The 17,711-nt window shown below is 32.0% G+C and overlaps 2 protein-coding genes across 2 annotated transcripts; both read left to right on the forward strand.

Moving 5' to 3' along the window:
* Positions 1-1,777: 1,777 nt before the first annotated feature.
* On the forward strand, positions 1,778-4,981 carry LOC141664014 (uncharacterized). Its single transcript, XM_074469873.1, has 3 exons — positions 1,778-2,008; positions 3,728-3,839; positions 4,813-4,981. The coding sequence occupies exons 1-3, from the start codon at positions 1,914-1,916 to the stop codon at positions 4,909-4,911; spliced, it is 306 nt and encodes a 101-aa protein (XP_074325974.1). The 5' UTR covers positions 1,778-1,913; the 3' UTR covers positions 4,912-4,981.
* Positions 4,982-13,420: 8,439 nt separating this feature from the next.
* Positions 13,421-15,691, forward strand: LOC141664253 (acetolactate synthase 2, chloroplastic-like). Its single transcript, XM_074470172.1, has one exon. It carries the CDS (start codon positions 13,531-13,533, stop codon positions 15,469-15,471), a length of 1,941 nt encoding a protein of 646 aa, XP_074326273.1. The 5' UTR covers positions 13,421-13,530; the 3' UTR covers positions 15,472-15,691.
* Positions 15,692-17,711: the final 2,020 nt, after the last annotated feature.

Below are 17,711 nucleotides of genomic sequence, written 5' to 3' on the forward strand. Positions count from 1 at the left end.
AACTATTGTACTAATTGCGATAATATTCCGAGAGTTCATGCCAATACTGTTATTAAGCTACCCTTTTCGGGGGTTAAAACACTATCTCCATCATTGATTTCTTCCCAGAATTTTTCTATCAAAGTATTGCAAAAGTACTAGCATATTAATGAAAAAAATATTTTTTTTCACATCCATAAAAAGGGCTCTTCGGGAAGAAAATGTATTCTCGACTACCATTGTACCTTCCTTGGAGGTAGAAAAATCATATATATATAGTTTCTTAATTAAAACAAAATGTATCTACCTAAATAGATACAACACTTGTGAAATATGAAAAAGATAGTGCAAAAAAATTATTTTTTAATTTTAATGTACAACCCGAAAGTTGACTCGTCCTCACAAAATTACTCATTCGGCTATCATGGTAGCATCTTTGGAAAAAATAAACCATATAAAAATAACTTATACGTTAAATTAAAAATTATGTGCTTCAAATAGATTTAAAACAATTTTGAACAAAATAAAAATTACAACAAAAAATTAATTTTCAAATTTATGCAAATAATCTAAAAATACACCTGAAATTGTAATTTTTGCGATGATTCATCTTCATTGACTAAGGCAGGAGAGAAATGAATTTTTTTTATAAAAAACAGAACTGCGCACTTCAAGTGGCTTAGTTTTCATTAATGCCACCTCAAGTGATGTAGTGTACCACTTTTCAATGTTTATGTTCAGGTGGGTTACTTTTGCAGAGAATGTGTTCAAGGAAGCGTTCAAGGAGGTCAGAAATCCAACGGAGCTCATATTCTCTATATTTTCCTACTCGTGAAAGATATCTTAGGCTTTGGTTAAATACTTCGTTAAACAAACACAGGAAATTGGAATGAAGCAATACTGGCAATCCAGCAGGTAGAAAGTAAACATGTGAGTCAATTAATCCAGGAACCACAATGCTTCTTTCTAGATTCAAATATTCGGTGATTTCCATCCAGGGCCTGCTTCCACAAATAGGCTACTTGAAATTTCTCAAACTTGCCTTAAATCAATTAATAATCAACTTACATGGCAAAAAACAAGCAGCTCATTCATAAAATGGAAAAGATCTAAAATTATCATATGACACCACACACTTAGCTGCAACTAAAATTTTATATTTGAACTACATTTAAAGCCTGAGTTGATTTTAGCCATCAAAAAGACTGCCAAACTTAATGCAATGACTATAGCTAGAACAAGGAGAGTAGATTTACCTGATCTACAGCTCCAAGGGCAACAACTGCAACTCCAAGGGCAACAACTTCATCGGGATTGGCAATAACATTAGGTTCCTTTTATGTCAAAGATTTTACAACTCCCTTAACAGTTGGAATACAAGTTAACCCACCAACAAGAATCACTTCATCAATATCCACTACATTATATATGACCTTTACCAACACATTTTTTGGTGTTACAAGCAATAATGTTGCCTTAAATCATTAAAATTTGATATGAGGTAACGATTTATTTTTGTGTTACAGTAGAGGATAATATATGTTACCATAGACATGATGAAATTGCTATTATAACATAAAATACAGTATTAATATTGATACTACAATTAGTGTTACAATAGGGTTAAATATTTAGGTGGGATTTTAAAGCGGGCCAATTTTTGGCCAATTTTTCACTAAATTTGGGGGGCCCAAAACAGAAAATTTGACGCGCTTTACAAAATTAAAATACTAAAACATTCACTTACACACTATAAACTCATAAATATACTCACAAATATCAAACACTCAAAAATCCATTCTTAGTTAGGTAAAAAACACTCTCAGATGTTCAACAATTGGAGATTAGGGTTCTAAATAGGGAAATTAGGCTTCTAAGATTGTATTCAAGGTTCTTGTAATTAAGGTTTGTAGAAATTGGGCCTTTCTTCTCAAATGGGTTCAACCATGAGAGCTTCACAGACGAGTTTTAGCTATCGTTTTTTTTCAAATTTGAAGTTTTCTTCTTTATCGATTCAGAAGTGTGTCGGGTATGCTCATATTCTCTAATTTGTATGTATATCTTCTTTTGTGCTCATATTTGGGTGTATATTTGTTCTTTAATCTCTTACTTGTGTTCGATTTAAAAGTGTGTCGGGTATTCAATTCCCAAGCTTTTCTCTTGGTAAGATTCTAAATTTTAATTCTTTCTTTATTTTTATAATTTTGGGTTTGTTTAATCTTTATTGCTTAGTGTTAGCTTGATTTTGTATCTGTAAATCTTGCAAAGTGAATTGGGTTTTAAATATGTCGTAGTTATTGAAGAAGTACACTTAAAGCTACAAGTTTTATTTATGTGTCTAATTGTTAACTTGTAATGAAAGTTGATTTTACAATTCTTAAAACAAGATTGATTTTTTAGTAGGTCTGGTAATTTTTTATTTTTGATTTAACAAATTTACTCTGTTTAACTTCACATGTATTTATCCAGAGAGCACATTTGGTATATATATTCAGAACCTATTTATGAAATTTAAATTGCACTAGCATTATAAATCTACCTGTATAGTTAAGATATTGTTAATTCTTAAATAAAATTCTTGGATAAATATTGGCTAGATTTTTGCTAAAGTATGTATCAGAAGTCGTATATCTCCCTATTTGTGTATATTTAGGTGAGCTTGTCTCCTCTCTTACTAACCACATTTTTGAGTTGTTGCTTGTTCAATTCCAATATTATTACTCATTTATAAAAGCAAGGTTAATTTATAAAACTAAATAAATAACGTGTTATCTATAATAGAGCCTTTTATGTTTTTAATACATTCTTTACAGTTAACATGAGGCTTGATCAATGGTGAAGCTTGACTAGCTTGATCTTTATTCTGTTGAGTCTGTTGTAGATAAAAAGGTCAAGAGAAGGTAATTTTTTTACATTTCTTTTATTAAACTTCTTTTACACTTCTGCATATATTTTGAGATTTTTCTCCTTGTGGTTTTGAGGTAACATTCTGAAAAATAACCAGCCATGAAAAATGCAAAATTGACGAAACACATGTGGAGAGGTGTATCTTATCCTTTTCCATTTCTAAGAAAATATTATATTATTAACATCTCTGATGTATGTTTATAAACATCTTTTGTTATTATTATACGTATTATTGTTAGAATCCTGACAAGTTATCATATACTTCTTTATATATTATTTTTCAAATTTACTTGAGATAAATTGAATTAATTATATTTAACTTCAAAGTTAATGATGTTAGGGTCAACACGGTATTCCAAATATATAATAAAATCGATAGCCTTCAAGATATAAAGATTTTATTTTATTATATTATGTAGAGTTTGGTCACTTTGTGAAGTTTTAACTAAGCTGACTTGTAAATATCAAAATTCAAGTGGTTAATGTATTTTATTTAGTGAAAGTGACACAAATATTAAGAATATTGAGGAGGCTATACTATATGCAATATGGCATATACACATTTGGCCTTGTCTCGGATGCCAATATCTGCTTCGATTTTGTTGACCGGAGGAGGAGGACATTACTCCTCACGGAACAAAAACACTTATATTGTTTAACATTAATTATATAATATTAATTTGTCCTTATAATATGTATGTTGAATTTTCATCATCATTCCAAGGAAATACATAATGCGAAAAGTTGACGAGAGAGCAATTAAAACATTGTTTATACTTATATCTGCTCCTATGTGTATACTTCTTATTGGCTGTGTATGAATTTTTATATTGACAAATAGAGTGTCAGAGGAGATGAAACTAATAGCAGAACTGATAATCCAACCATTTGGATACAAGACCCAAGGAAGAAGCCTCCAGCAACTACAAAAGTCAGTTTCTAGCAAACATGAGGTGAGTGTGATAATTCTGAAATTTAAACCTAAAGAATTAGTAGTCAAGTATGTAAATCAAAATTAACGTGTATGTAATCTAATCAAGATGTAATTCAATATTTTAAATTAAAATATTCTTAAAAATCAAAATATATGATAGTGACATCGATGTTAAATTATTAATTGAAATTGTAATTGCTATAAATTGTTAATTAAAATTCAGCAGAACTGATAGTGATATCAATCCTAATTTTTATATTATTAAATAAAAATTTCATACGGGTGAAATCTGGAAAACTGGTTCCAGAAGTAGCCTAGTATGACTTGGGGAAAGAACTTGAAGGACTTGTTGATATCTTTTCGGTCCAGTGCATCAACCACAACATTTTTTTGGATCTTTCTGGTATGACCTAAATCCCTGATATAAACTTGCACTACTTTCTCTGTTATAATATAGATAAAACTTATAGTGAATGTTGTTGTTCATTACATTACTTATGCAGATGATATGCCAAGATAAGTTCAAGGTTACTCCTACTCATGAGCTATTATTCTGTTGTTAATACAGTTTTAAATTTTGAGAAATCGTTGTAGTTTGTACATTGTCCAGATAGCCTGTATAATCATATGATGAGTTTTTTCGCATTTCTAATTAAATAATGTTAAAAAATGAGTTGTTTGCCACTTCTATAATTAAATAAACAGTGACTAACATTCATTATCTCGGTATACCTACTTTAATAGCAGGTTCTTCTGATCTTACTTGTAAGATCATTAGTCTTGGTTTGGTAAACTAGTAGTTATATCGGTTGGTGGAAGATTATAAATCTTTGCTTATGGGAATATGATATATGATGTATTTTATAAACATTAATATCGTGTATTTTGGTATGCAAACATTAATAATAAGTAAAAGAAAACTACATATGAGCAGATCTTTTACAAGTTGAGCTTGAAACATTTCACATTTAATGTCAAACCATTTCTTGCAGTCAACTGGAACATTTTACGCAGCATCACGGCTTGCTGGTACTAAGCTCCTCCCACATATGTGCATACTCGAAGCATTGGTGCTAGAAAGCGAGATGTAAGAGAAATTTGACAGAAAACCAGGAGACAGTGAGAAAGTTGGCCGAGAAGAATTCAGAATATATTAGAACTCGACGGTGTCTAGTTATGAGAACTTGATGCCTGAACTTTATTTATTTTGGTTTAATTAGAAATATGATCAACAATTATGATTTTTAGATGGATTTGCAACCTTTATTAATATTGGTTAACTTAGAACTTTGTATTGTGTTGAATTTAAACTTTGGATTTGAGTTTTTAAAATTAAATATGTATTTAAGTTTTTAGTGTTGCAAATGTAATCAACTAATATTTTTATATTGGTAAAAAGTAGGAAAAATTGTTACAATAAATACAAGAGTGTTACAGTAGATACAAAATTGTTTATAAAGAAACTGTTAGATTAAGCCATAAACATGTTACCAAAAGAATTTAGTTGTGTTACAATAGCAAAAATGATGTTACAAAAGAGTTTATTGTAACATATTTTTTTATGTTACTAAAGGTTTAGGGATGTTGCAATAGATCTGTGGTTACACCCGCATTTTGTAACCATAGATACTGAAAGTGTAACCATAAGGGATCTATTGTTACATTTTCAGCTTTGTTACCAAAGGTTCAAAAAATGTTACCATAGACCCCTATTATAGCACGAGCAAATCCAACACCATGAAATTTTCAAAAACTGTAACCATAGCCCAATTTTTTGCTTTAGGTAACATTTTTTTGACCATTTTTACACTTTTTTGGGTGTTGCTAGAGGCCATATATGGTGTAGTGATCACTAAAAGAGAGCTATGCATTCCTCTGACATTTTGAACATAGGTTTTAAGCCTACACTCTACAGATCTTAATTTAATCACAATACAAAAAATATCAAGAAGTAGATATGAGTATATCCTTGTTCATATAGCTAGAACATTAGTTTTAAATTTTGAAGTGCAATGTACCTGTCAGGTAGATCCGAGCATTATTTTTCAAATTTCGCTCATGTAAGGGTGGTCTTTGTGTGTTTAGGACCATCTGTCGTGACTGTGATAAACGGCAGACTATGGCCAACTGAGATGGCAACAAAGAATAGTATTGTTAAACTGTAAAAGGTCTATAAATACCTAATATTGGCATGGGTCAGAAATGAAAGCTCCATCTTGGCTTTCTCTGATGTCTCAGTCAGAGAAGGACTTATTTGTTCTTTAAAAGATCAATACCCGGATCATTTTAAACGATGAAGTCAGACAATCTAAAACTCTCTGCAAGATAATGCACATAAATGTAAATAATTTCGCATAATAAATTCATACAAAATATTGAAAGCAAAAATATATCATGTTTACCTTATCGAAGTCATCCCCACCTAAATGTGCATCTCCGGATGTAGAAAGCACTTAAAACACACCATCACCAACTTCAAGGACTGCAGAGAAAACCAGTCAATCGCTGCAATATAAGGAAATTCAGAATCAAGTATACCTATGAAATGGAATAGTACTTGTATAATTGACCAATTAATTTGATCTGGTGTACCTTGTATACTTTTGACCCGTACAATAACTTAGCAAGCTTTGTCTTTATATTCTCCTACATAAACCTGAGCAAAATAAAACAGAGCAAAAGATCAGTCTCGTACATGCCGTTTCCTCTAAATACATTGCATAGTCCTTAGTACATACACAAGTTCAACAGTTTAACACAATCAAAAACTTGAGAAAAGAAAAAAAACTTATTATGTATAATTATTCTCAATATGCACAGGTCCAAAATACGTTTACATAACCCAAACTCTAATATACATCAATTCACTCCAACTAAGTACACCATTTCTCGACTTATCTCAAATCCAATTCAATACCACTCCTCTACTCATCGTAACATCAATGAATACATCATTGACAAACATAATATTTTAAGCGTTACTTTCGTAATTAACAAGTTCAAAAAATTGATCATATAAATGCTCAAAAACACATACACCCACTCTTTATCTACACAATTACGCTTCAATTCTATAATTCTTCTTAATCTACTTACTTAACTAGTACACAATCATTTCATTCTTGCTTTAACAATAATTACACAAAATAAATCATGGAAACTAATTAAAAAACAAAAAAAAGTCATAAGTTAAACCGCAACTTCTTCATTTGTCTGAATAGTAGTACCTATACTAACAAGTTTACAAAAAAAAATTATAGTTAATTACACAATGATAAACTAAAAAAAACCATAAAATTGTTAAACAACGAAGAACATACCGTTTTTATCAAAATTTGTAGGTTAAAAGTTTAGTCTAATAGATTTAATCACAGTAAATTTTTGAAAGAAAAGTGATCGACATGTATAAAAAATAAATGGACACGAACAATTGGTGACGCGGAAAACCCCACATTAAAGGATAAAAAATGCGGGTGGGACGATACCCAGCCGAAATGATTCCACTATAATGATGTCAAGATGATTACAACTGATTACAATCAATGAAATGATATTAAAACTTGGAAAAAGTTTCATTTTCGATTATGCGGTCTGAAAATGTCGAAGTGCAGTTTTAACTTGTCGAGTGTGCAGTTTGTACTTATCGAGTGTGCAATTTGTACTTGTCGAGTGTTCAATTTGTACTTGTCGGCAGTGCGTGTACTTGTCGGTTGTGCAACCTTCTCATCGGCTGAGAAAAAATATAATATATATGATGTTGCAAGTGATTACCATCAATAAGATACTATAGAAAAGTAGTATAAAATTTCTCATTTGAGTGTTCCAATTTGATGTGAATTGTGAGGACTTTTCTTGAGTTAAAAGTGTGTATGGTCATGTAGTATTTCGTGTGTGTATATATATATATATATGTATGTGTATGTGAGCAGTAGTAGTAGTGTTGTGTCTTATATAAGTGATGTAGGATTGTGTGTTGTTGTAGATATTGTATAAATTATGCATAATAACATATAAAATATAGTAGCTAGGTGAATAATGGAGAGAGTGAGTGTAGAAGATGAAGTAGTAGAATTCTAGCCCAAGTAGAAGTGTTTGTAGTTAAATTGTAGCTAATGAATTAATAGGGTTTTAGCTCCTCTCTACCACTCATGCAAGTTTCTAGGTTGTTCCACAAATTCATTCACTCATTCCTATAATTTAGGAATAAGGAATAACCCCTTCCTAACTTTTAGGATCATTATATGACTTATTCTTCATGGTATTATGTTCTCGTCCAACTGCCCCGCTCCAGTCGAGTATCTAAACGTCATGTCTTAGCCAAGTCGTCGGTTGTCAGTTTTGTATATAGCTTAAATATATCATTTAGAGAATAATTAATTAGCTTGTAATTTGGTGATATATTATTCCCCTAACTTCCATTAGCACGTACCTCATTTGTAGGAACCATATTCTTCATGATCCTAGCTTTTAGAGATAAAATTGTTATCACATCCTATTTTTTAGGAACGTTTATGACCAAGTCTTGAAACTGTAACGTTCTTATCTTTGATCTCCGCTTCCATCATGTCGAATCAAGGTCACGTCGAGTCTTCACGTCCACTTCCTTTATGTTAGCAACAACACTTCCTGCCAATAATGCAGTCATCATGTCTAGAGATTTTCATGTCATGCCGGGTGAAAATTTGATCACAATAATTGCCCCTAATTTTATTGGGAGTATTCAACACCCAATGAGATTTATATTCATTTTATGTCTTTATCAATTCTAACTTTCATAGCACCATCATCAAAGGATAATTTTTTTTCAAACATACTTTAGTCGATTTAAATATAGATATATTTCTTCTCTTACCGAGACACCATGTACCACATCTTTAGTTGCGTTCAAGTTGTTTTCTGGAATTTCTACATGTGTTGATTGGGGTATGAGTGATGTAGATATCAAGTATTGTTTCAATTTTTTTGTCCAGTAAAACAAGTTGTCCATCCTTAATATGTCATCAAACAGTCTTTACTTGTCTTTCGATCGAGAGAATAATCTGAATAAGGCAAACATGTGTCGCGTCAATTTCTGAACATCTTTAATAGGAGTAGGGGATGTCCATTCAATAGATGTGCATGTTTTATCAATATGATCTTCCATTATTCCATCATTGAGCTCTACTTAGTGACATAACGTACGTGTCTACTAAGCATTCTGAATTACTTAAATCTCCATATGAATGTCTGCTTGCATAAACTCTTGATAGTCATCGGGATAAGTCCATTGAAAAGGTTGTCGTTGAATCAGCAAGACACACTTTTTATGTGATCACTCCTTTTTTTCAAAATGCATCCTTAGCGGCAACCATATCTATCATTCTATGATAAATAGTATGTTCACACTGTTTATTAAACATAGGTCATGGTCCAATTGTTAAGTTCAACCTATGATGATGAGCCAGTTTCGAGATGAGCTTGAATCATCGTTCTCGTCATTACCTCATGTATTTATGTTCTTCAAGATACTTTATTTGCTCGTTATGCTCATGAATCGCGTTCAAAGCAAGTTATTACTCCGATGTCACTATTGTTGCAACCCAAAGAAGCTAAGTGTGCTGAAAAGATTTGTGTAGTACAAGACAACTGCTTCAATTTTGAAGACATTGAGGGGAATGGAGATCCTGGGATATTGTTGAAATAGTGATGATCTACAATGAGGCTTTCCTAAATGATGCATTCCCGACGGACGATCTTGATAACCCTGGTAGTGAAGATACTGAAATGAAGTCTCCAGGTTGTTCTCGTCATTTTAATTTCTCTATGTTGTTTAGTTTATCTTTGTCGATGATGTTATTCGCTAGTTGAAGCAAAACTAATCGTTTTATAGTATGAACTAAAAGATTTTCCTTCAGGGTGATTGTCACCATGCAATATTTTTATTTTTAAGTACGATAAAATCTTATGCCAGACATCCCAAACTCTTCACCACGGATTTATTAAAACCTCAATGCTTTCGGTGTTCCAGTAGGTATTTTATAGATTCTGGGTGTTCGGGTGTTTATCGATTTTATCCGAAAAAGTTTAAAAAATAACAACATACACATACATAATCAAATCCATACATAATCAAGCCAAGCACGTAGATTCAATGACAATTACATGGTTATCATCACTGCCACTTCAAAACACTTGTGAAATATCATCGACATCTGAAACCCCATTCCAGTACACATTACCATAAATCAAACAAAAAAAAGTTCTCTGGAAAGATTTGCTTATCAAAACACATCTTGATTTAGACAATTACTTCATCTGTTCAGTTCATATTTATATCTTTTAATGTTTATTACTAGACTGCAATCCTTGAAAGGACAACTATATAATAAAAAATAAAACATGATATTTGAAATAGTCAATTTAAATACAAGAAATGATATACATCCAAAGTTAGCTATTTTACTGAAATGATAATTACTTGAATCATTTTCATGAATGCTTGTAATGGAGAAAGCTTTATATGCTTGTAATCTATATTTTATACTTCTAATTCATGATATGCAATATTATGCGAAATCATGTAAAGATTAATAGCAAAGCAAATCAGTTACGTTAATTAGATATACACCTGGATATGAAAAATATTTTTGAAATATAGATAAGTCAATTATCACATTTAATTGATAGATGACATATGGAAGATTTGAAGGTTAAAAATTAAATTGACTAATTAAATTTCATTATAAATGGTAATAAGTGGCGATTGTACGTATTTTTCTGTATTTTTACCTATTCAAATACCACCCTTTAACATTAAAATAAGTATAGTAATCAGTATTTCATGGGAAGATTTTGGCCATATAATTCAAATCAAATCAACGACAATTAAGCAACGTCTCTTCGTCCATTACTAATAGTCCGTTACTCTTAACCTTATATATATATAATACTCCTTATTAATAAGTGAAAATATTTTTTATTGGAACATAAATGTACCAAAATATCAAATTTTGGTACTCACTAGATAATTATATAACTATTTTTAAAATTTTCATTTTATTAAATCCAAGCATTAACATGATTGACTTCTGCTATATATGGACTTTGTTTAGTATCGATCCCATCCTCGATTTACTTTTAAATTGTCAAATATTTTTTAACAATAGTTAAGTAATACTTCCATCCGTCTCATTGAATTATACTCATATGGGGTGTGACACGAGATTAAGAAAAAATGTAGTTTAGTGAGGGAAAAAAGTGGGTAAGGTGGTGGTACCGATCAATTCTTAATATATATAATGAGTATACTGGAATATAGCACTGGATGTGAGTGACTATAATTGGTTTGTATGTTACAAAATTTTACTATTTTTCAAACATAAAGAATTGAGAGGGACGTCCTCAAAAGAAAAGTGTAGAGAAATAAATTGGATAAAGGGAGTAGTAAATAGCTTTATTAATAGTTATTTACCTTGAAACAGATAATTACTGTTTTAACGATTGTATTTGTTAATGCCCATCTCCGCCTCTAATTTTTTTCGGTTAAAAATATTTTTTAACACAAATGAATTTTTGAGTTGTATTTAGTTTATTAGGTACTATTAAATTAAGTAAAATAAAATTTATTTACTTTTAATTTTAAAAACAATTTTATCAATAATTAAGTTATATTAAATAAATTATATTGAGTAAAATAATTATAAGATAATCATCACGTAATATTAAGCAATATTATATTATCTAAAATATTGTTTGGTTCATAGGATAATTATTCAATTGGATTTCTTTTAACTGTATGAGGTTCGATTTTTTTAACTACATAATTTAATAATATTTATACATTCTCATCTTATTCAATTGTTTACACGTACGAATTTAAATATTTAATGTTAATATTTTAATTTTGATATGTGTTTTGCACGAATTATGTATTTCAATTCTTTGCAAATATTATTTTGATAATTTTATTTCGGGACTCATATTTCATAAGGGTTATCAAATCATAATGTATAAATACTTATATTCGAGTTTTATTTGAATTTTATATTCAGGTTGGATTTGAATCGAATTTCAAATTGTTATACTTAAAATCCAAATTTAAATTCAAAAACTTTTTGCCATGTAAGAAATTTTTTTTTCCTTTGTCACGGGCCATGTAGGAGATATATTGTTAAAAACATGGAGATTTAAGGTCATTTCCAATAGTTGTGATCCAAAAATCCAAATTTAGATCACCAACTAATCAAAATACTGATTTAAATTTCTGACCAACTCCAACATCCAAATATCTGATCCAAATTATTTTTTACATATAATAATATATAAATATCATATTAAGAAATTTTATCTTAAATTTATTATTTAATCATTATTAACAATTTATATAACATTTCATAAATTAATTAAATCAAAAAAAATAATACACATAAAATATTAAAATTGTGCACTTAGTTAACAAAAAATACATTTATTGCAATAATTAATATACAAATATCATTGTTACACACTAATTTTTCGAATTAGTATATTCTTCCCACAAATGCTTAATTAATGCATGTCTAAATGCATTCTGTGCCCCTTTATTTTTTATTTTTAAATTTTAATGAAATTACTTTTTCTCATTATTTTAAGTTTTATTTTAAAAATAAATTTTATTAACTATTAATTATATTCTGTTATTAATTATATAATTAAATAATCAAAAATCAATTTAAAATCTCATAAACTACAAATAACAAAATCATTATTTTATATTAAATCAAGTGATCCAAATTTGGATCAGTAAACAGTGATCCAAATTTAAATCACCTGTTGGAATAAAATTTGGGATAATCCGTTCCAAATTTGGATTTTTGGATCACCGTTGAATTTGCCCTAAAAACGACAATTGAATAGCACCTTAGTACTTTATTGGTTAATATATTCACCTCGGCTCCTTTCTGATTAAAAAAACGCATCTCAAGTGTTTTATGTCAAAATTAGTGTACGTTTGGAAAATTTTAAAATAAATAAATGACTTAAAAATGATAAATAGATAAATATTAATAAATTACATAAGTGTTTAGATAAAAGTCAGAATTTTTTTACTTAATTAAACCAAAATAAATAAAATTTAAATATAATTATCTTAATTCGTGAATATTAAATTAGAAAAATATTTTAGAACACATATTTTAAAATTAAAGTTAATAAAAAATTAAAAATAATAAAATAAGTTCAGAAAAAGTATGTCCTTACTAACATTTAACTTATTAGCTTATAAATTGTAAATTCAAACTTATAAGTTGGGTCGGCAAACACTCCGAAATAAATTATTACGAGCTTATAAATTATAAGTAACTTATAAGCTGGTACATAAATAACTATTTATTTATAGTTTTTAATTTTATATATAATTTAAAATTTATTGATCACATAATTATATTATTTTTTTTTCCAAAAATTCTTTTTATAATTAAAATTTAAGATCGAAATTTTAATTCACAAAATTATTTTTAAAAAGTATTTAATATAAATATACTGTTAATGTATCTTAATTGTGCAAAAATCAAGTTAAATTGATACTAAAATATTATATGAGCTATCACAGGGGTCAAATTAAGTGACTCACAGTCTCCCGTTGTGCCACTCACATCTCCTTCATTCCATCATAACAACCAACCCTATTATAAAACACACACACACAAACATAATCATAACAAACCATTTTCCCCTTTCTTCAACATTCAACAATGGCGGCCACAGCTCTGAAACCCAAAATCACCACCTCTCTACCCTCTCTCTTCCCCAAATCTCAAAGACCCTTTTCAAGATTTACCCTTCCAATCAAACCCTCTTCACATTTTCGCCGTCCCGCCACTCTCCGCATCACAAATGTCCTCTCCAAACCCATCCCTGTTAAGGCCCCACCGCAACAATTTATCTCTCGATTCTCATCCGATGAGCCTCGAAAGGGCTCCGACGTGCTCGTCGAAGCCCTGGAACGCGAAGGCGTGAAACACGTCTTCGCGTACCCTGGTGGAGCTTCAATGGAGATTCACCAGGCCTTAACTAGGTCTCAGACAATTGAGAATATTCTTCCTAGGCATGAACAGGGTGGGATTTTTGCTGCTGAGGGATATGCTCGTGCTACAGGGCGCCCTGGAATTTGTATTGCAACTTCAGGGCCTGGAGCTACTAATTTGGTTAGTGGGCTTGCTGATGCTCTTCTTGATAGTACTCCTCTTGTTGCGATTACGGGCCAAGTGCCTCGAAGAATGATTGGGACTGATGCATTTCAGGAGACTCCTATTGTTGAGGTAACTAGGTCTATTACTAAGCATAATTATCTTGTTTTGAATGTTGAGGATATTCCTAGAATTGTTAAAGAAGCTTTCTTTTTAGCTACTTCGGGCCGTCCGGGGCCTGTTTTGATTGATATTCCTAAGGATATTCAGCAACAGTTGGTTGTGCCTGATTGGGATCAGCCTATGAGGTTGCCTGGTTATTTGTCTAGGTTGCCTAAGTTTCCGAATTTAGGGCTTTTAGAACAGATTGTTAGGTTGATTTCGGAGTCTAAGAAGCCTGTTTTGTATGTGGGTGGAGGGTGTTTGAATAGTGGGGATGAGTTGAAGAGGTTTGTGGAACTTACGGGGATTCCAGTAGCGAGTACTTTAATGGGGCTTGGAGCTTATCCTTGTTCGGATGATTTGTCACTTCAAATGCTGGGAATGCATGGTACTGTTTATGCTAATTATGCTGTGGATAAGAGTGATTTGTTGCTTGCTTTTGGGGTGAGGTTTGATGATCGTGTGACAGGAAAGCTTGAAGCTTTTGCTAGCCGGGCGAAGATTGTTCATATTGATATTGATTCTGCGGAGATAGGGAAGAATAAGACACCTCATGTATCTGTTTGTACAGACATGAAGTTGGCTTTGGAAGGTTTGAATAAGATTTTGGAGAATAAAGGAGGAAGCATTGAGGCTGATTTTTCATCTTGGAGGGAAGAATTAAAGGAGCAGAAAACTAATAATCCTCTGGCTTTTAAGACTTTTGGTGAAGCTATTCCTCCACAGTACGCAATTCAAGTTCTTGATGAGCTGACACATGGGGAGGCCATTATAAGTACTGGCGTTGGTCAACATCAGATGTGGGCGGCTCAATATTACAAGTATAATAGGCCTCGTCAGTGGCTAACATCAGGTGGATTAGGGGCTATGGGTTTCGGTTTGCCTGCTGCGATTGGAGCTGCTGTTGGAAGACCTGATTGTGTTGTTGTTGACATCGATGGGGATGGAAGTTTTATGATGAATGTCCAAGAGTTGGCAACAATAAGGGCATCGAAACTTCCAATTAAGATTTTGTTGTTAAATAATCAACATTTAGGTATGGTTGTTCAATGGGAGGATCGGTTCTATAAGGCCAATAGAGCACATACGTACTTAGGTGACCCAGCAAATGAATCTGAGATATTTCCCAATATGTTGAAGTTTGCAGAAGCTTGTAACATCGAAGCTGCTCGTGTAACAAAGATAGGTGACCTTAAGACTGCCATCCAAAAGATGTTAGATTATCCTGGGCCATATCTGTTAGATGTTATAGTACCACATCAAGAGCATGTGCTACCTATGATCCCCAGTGGTGGAGCATTCAAGGATGTTATTACCGAGGGCGATGGGAGATCGTCTTACTGAGCTCAAGGGACAGCTTAGCTTGTTTTTAGGTACTTTATGTAGTATCAGCTCTCTATTGTAATGTTATGTAATCGCGCACCGGTTGTAATTTTTCTGAAAAGAATGAGTCAAGTATTTTATGGTTGTGCATTTCTGCCAACACCAGTTTTACAATGTTCTGCAGAATTGTGTAAAGAGTGTTCACACGTATATAAAATAAGTTGGTGGTATTTATCATTTATGTATTGTCAAAAGTTTGTTACACTAGATCTCTTTCAAATTTAACCTCTAGTATTAAAGTTAACAATTTAAAAATTTTAATCCAGACAAGCACATGAACTGTTGCATATTCAAGCATCTAAGAGCAAATTCAATGCTAACAACTTCAAGGTTTTTTGCATTCTCCACATCATCTAAAACATTAATAATGTACATTTTCTCTCTTCCAATTCAATTCTAGCAACTTTTTATTTGAATGCACTTCGATGCTAAACAACTTCTACAAAGTTGTCAGCATCATCCATATTATTATTTTATTAAATAAAATCATACTCACAATTTTAAACATTAGCACGTTGGTTGGCGGGGGTGGAATTGAATTAAATATAATTGAGTTACCCCAGACAATTCGTTGTTCATTGTGAACAACTGCTAGCAACATTGTAAACTTACTCTAATGGCAAACAACTTTGCCTCCTCAGCTAACAACACAAACAGCAGCATTGTGGTTGCTCTGAACAAAACACCTTCTAGATTGTACTTGATGCAATTTTTCTCTGATGAAAACACATGCTCTCGCTCGTACTAGAAAAATTCCTATGCGTGGCAGCATAAATCTAACAAAAGTAGACCAGTCAAGAACTGCAAAATATGTCTAATGGCTTGTAATGAAGCTCCTGCATTAAAAAATTCTTCTGATCAGAAGGCAGTTGATGCCCATAGGGTAAGCACGAGTAGTGTAAGGCCTTTGTCGCACAAGATTCAGTCGATCCTCGTCCACAATTAGTGCAGTAGCATCAAGCAAAACATGCCAGCAGTTCTATGGGTTTCATAAACGCAGTGAATTGTGTTATTGTTGTCGGTTGCCAACTATGTTAGCTACAAATGTATATAAACCCTTCGGAGTGTGCATGCTTCTTCCTCCGGTACTACTGGCTAAGTTGTAGATCTCCTAATTTCCAAATCCAACCGAGTCTCAGGGGCCGCAATCGTTTTTGTTTCCTTGTAACTTGTAAATTCTGTACTGTTATCAACTTCTTGATGATTGGGATGAAGTAATTTCCTCTGGTTTGCATCCATGTAGTTTGATATGAAGACAACCAGGTACTCCTCATCAGGTAGTCCTAACCATATCACCAATAGTTGTCAGTTTTTTCTTACAACATTTGTTTCATTAAGCCCCTTCATGAGAATTTCATCCTGAATTTTTTTTTTCAACCATTCTAACCATATCACCTCCTACAATAGACTAGTGTTCTTGGAAGAATGCAGGCGCCATCCCATCCGGCTAGGGCGATTTATCAGGATGCGTATGAAATAGTGCAATTTTAACTTCCTCACCTGAAATTGGCTTTAAAAGTTTCATATTCTGGGCAGGTGTAATTTACTAGTAACATAATCACGCACTTCATCCAATTCCGAGTGTGACGAGCTGAGCAACTCTTTAAAATAATTAGTGATGGATTCGCCAAGCCATTATCCAATTTGATTAGATCGTCTTCGTGCAATAGCTTTAGCATGGAAGTAATTACTGTTTCGATATCCAGCTTTGTAAATTACTGTTTCGATATCCAGCTTTGTAAATTACTGTTTCGATATCCAGCTTTGTAACCATAATTGTTTCGACCTGTCTCTGGAACATCTCTCGTTGGTTAAAAATGATAAAAAATACATTCTTTACTTATTTGAATCGCTCCACAAACACTTCATATCTCTTGCTCCTAAGTTGCTTAAGTTCATCCTTACGCCGTTTGATACGGCTACCAAAATTACTTGCCACAACATGCTTGAATCGGTGAATGCCCCGAACACCGGAACTTAAGGGGTCTCGGCCCGGTCAGCGAGTCGAGGTCCAGGGAAGAACCGTCCTGATTGAGGGGTTTGGTGAAGCAACGTGGTCCCCGATGGGGTTCAGGGCAACACCCTGACTTTACGATATCTTATGTTATACACTAAGTTTATCTATTTTGGGCCTATTTTCCTGGAATTTTCTGTAACCGCCCAGAAAGTATTATATAAACTCTTTATGGCATAACCTAAAT

Source organism: Apium graveolens, chromosome 6 (assembly GCF_009905375.1).
Source record: "Apium graveolens cultivar Ventura chromosome 6, ASM990537v1, whole genome shotgun sequence".
NCBI classification, from domain to species: domain Eukaryota; kingdom Viridiplantae; phylum Streptophyta; class Magnoliopsida; order Apiales; family Apiaceae; genus Apium; species Apium graveolens.